This window comes from Saccopteryx bilineata, chromosome X (genome assembly GCF_036850765.1).
Source record: "Saccopteryx bilineata isolate mSacBil1 chromosome X, mSacBil1_pri_phased_curated, whole genome shotgun sequence".
In the NCBI taxonomy this organism is placed as follows: domain Eukaryota; kingdom Metazoa; phylum Chordata; class Mammalia; order Chiroptera; family Emballonuridae; genus Saccopteryx; species Saccopteryx bilineata.
In genome coordinates, this window is record NC_089502.1 from 60,166,626 (window position 1) to 60,168,552 (window position 1,927).

Sequence of the window (1,927 nt, forward strand, 5' to 3'; positions counted from 1 at the left end):
ATGCCCTTAAATTTTGTCTCAAGTATTTGTCTTCATTCCCTTTATAAGTTGATTGGCAACTTCTTTGCTTCTTACTTTTTTTTGATAGATATAATAGATGTGTATTCATTTTGGAAAAAATGAGAAAAACAAGATAAGAAAAAAATAAAGAAAATAAGAAAAAACACATTCTGATATATATAAAATATGCACATTTTATAATGAGATAATATATCTATAAACTGCTTTTTAAACTGTTTTATTAACTTTGTGATATCTATTAAATATATTACCATGCTAGTTGATGCAATTCCCCTGCTGACAGAAAATGTTACAAACTAAGTCAAAATGAAATCTCCAAAGAGAAAAATAAAAGAACACCAAAGGTTAACCATAATGAGTATATGAAAAAAATGCAAATGTGGGAAGCAGAGGTTTATGATTATTAACCTCAGCATTCAGGGCATAAGGCAAAACTCATTATGATGGTCACGGTGAGGGGGATCTCCTATAAGAATGCACAGACTATACCACAACTGAAAATCTCTAATTTTCCTGCTTAGCTCTCTAATCTTCATAAACCATTCCATATCATCTGCATCTCCACCTATCATGTAAATGTTATTGACAAGTCTATTGGGCATATTCTCTCCAAAACCCTGGGCAGGTGTAGCCCAACCCCTTCTATTATTTCTTCCTGGCTCCTGCCCATCACCACCTCCCAAAGGACAGGCTTTTTCAATCTTCACTGGAGCGTGCTCCCATCCTTTGCATTCCCTGGGGACATTTTCCATGTTGGGTTTTTATCCCCAGCTTCCTTCTAGGATATAAAAAGCAAAAAGAGGGATTTAATGCGCTGTAACAACCGGAGTCAGAACCCTGTAGGCAAAGGTTTTCCCATCTGAGAGACTTCCTGCGTCCTCTAGGGAGCGCCCCGGACCCAGCCTGGCTGTGAAAGCCCACCACTTTCTCTGAAATTTCTTCCGTAGGCCACTTCTTACACAAAAACGTAGAATTAGTGGTAGGCGGAACAGTGTTTGAGAGACTGGAGATCCTAACACACCTCCAGGGGCGTCCCAGAGTTTGCCCCTCTACTTTTTTCTTCGCTCACCAGCCACAGACCCACACTTTCTAAGACTTGACCAGGTTTCTCCTCCATTTAACTTGAGTAGGAAGGGCTGAGAGTCTCCCAGATTGTGTTCTAATCCCTGATATTCTTGCACTTTAGGGTCATTGACAGTCCCCTACCTGCAGGGATCAGAAGCAGCTTTCCTTTCTTAGCCCTAAAATCTGCTGCACCGAAGACCTGAAAGATCCGCCTACAGAAATATGACAAATGCCAGAACTGATTATTTGATTAAAAGACCAATATGGAGGTGGGGGCAGCTTTATTCGCGTGTGTGTGTGTGTGTGTGTGTGTGTGTGTGTGTGTGTGTGTTGCCCACCTTTTAAAATTTATTTATTTTTAATTTATTGTGATGATGTGACCACGTTTCAAGTGTACAACTCAATATAACACCATTTTTTTCATTAATTGAATAAATTAGGGTGACATGAGTTCACAAGCTCCATTTTTTATTTAGGACTCGGCTAGTCAAATACTGCCACTATCTCATTCTCTTCCATCCAGTCTCAAGGTTTCTTTTCCCATTCTATGATGTGCTGTCCCACCTTCCAGAAATATGCATTGTAATAAAAGATTACTATTTCCATGTGAGTTTCACCTCTTTTTTAGGGTCCTTACCCCACTGTCTCATCCCTCCCGTCGTCAACTAATTACTATCTTGAACGTAAATAGACAACTTTCAGGGAGAGATAGCCGGAAGAGCTTACTGGATGGCAATGTGGTTTATTCATAAAGAATTTCAATCTGGGTACCTACCAGGAATGTTTGGGACCCACTGGTCTTTCTTGAGCCTATCTTCCTTCTGTTGCCCATCATTTTCCA

At 39.8% G+C, this 1,927-nt stretch overlaps 1 protein-coding gene across 1 annotated transcript; it reads right to left on the reverse strand.

Moving 5' to 3' along the window:
- Positions 1-437: 437 nt before the first annotated feature.
- On the reverse strand, positions 438-773 carry BEX5 (brain expressed X-linked 5). The gene has a single exon (XM_066250263.1). The coding sequence runs from the start codon at positions 771-773 to the stop codon at positions 438-440; it is 336 nt and encodes a 111-aa protein (XP_066106360.1).
- Positions 774-1,927: the final 1,154 nt, after the last annotated feature.

Coding starts and splice junctions, on each gene's coding strand:
- BEX5 (XM_066250263.1), bottom strand. CDS start 773: ATGGAAAATGTCCCCAGGGAATGCAAAGGATGGGAGCACGCTCCAGTG.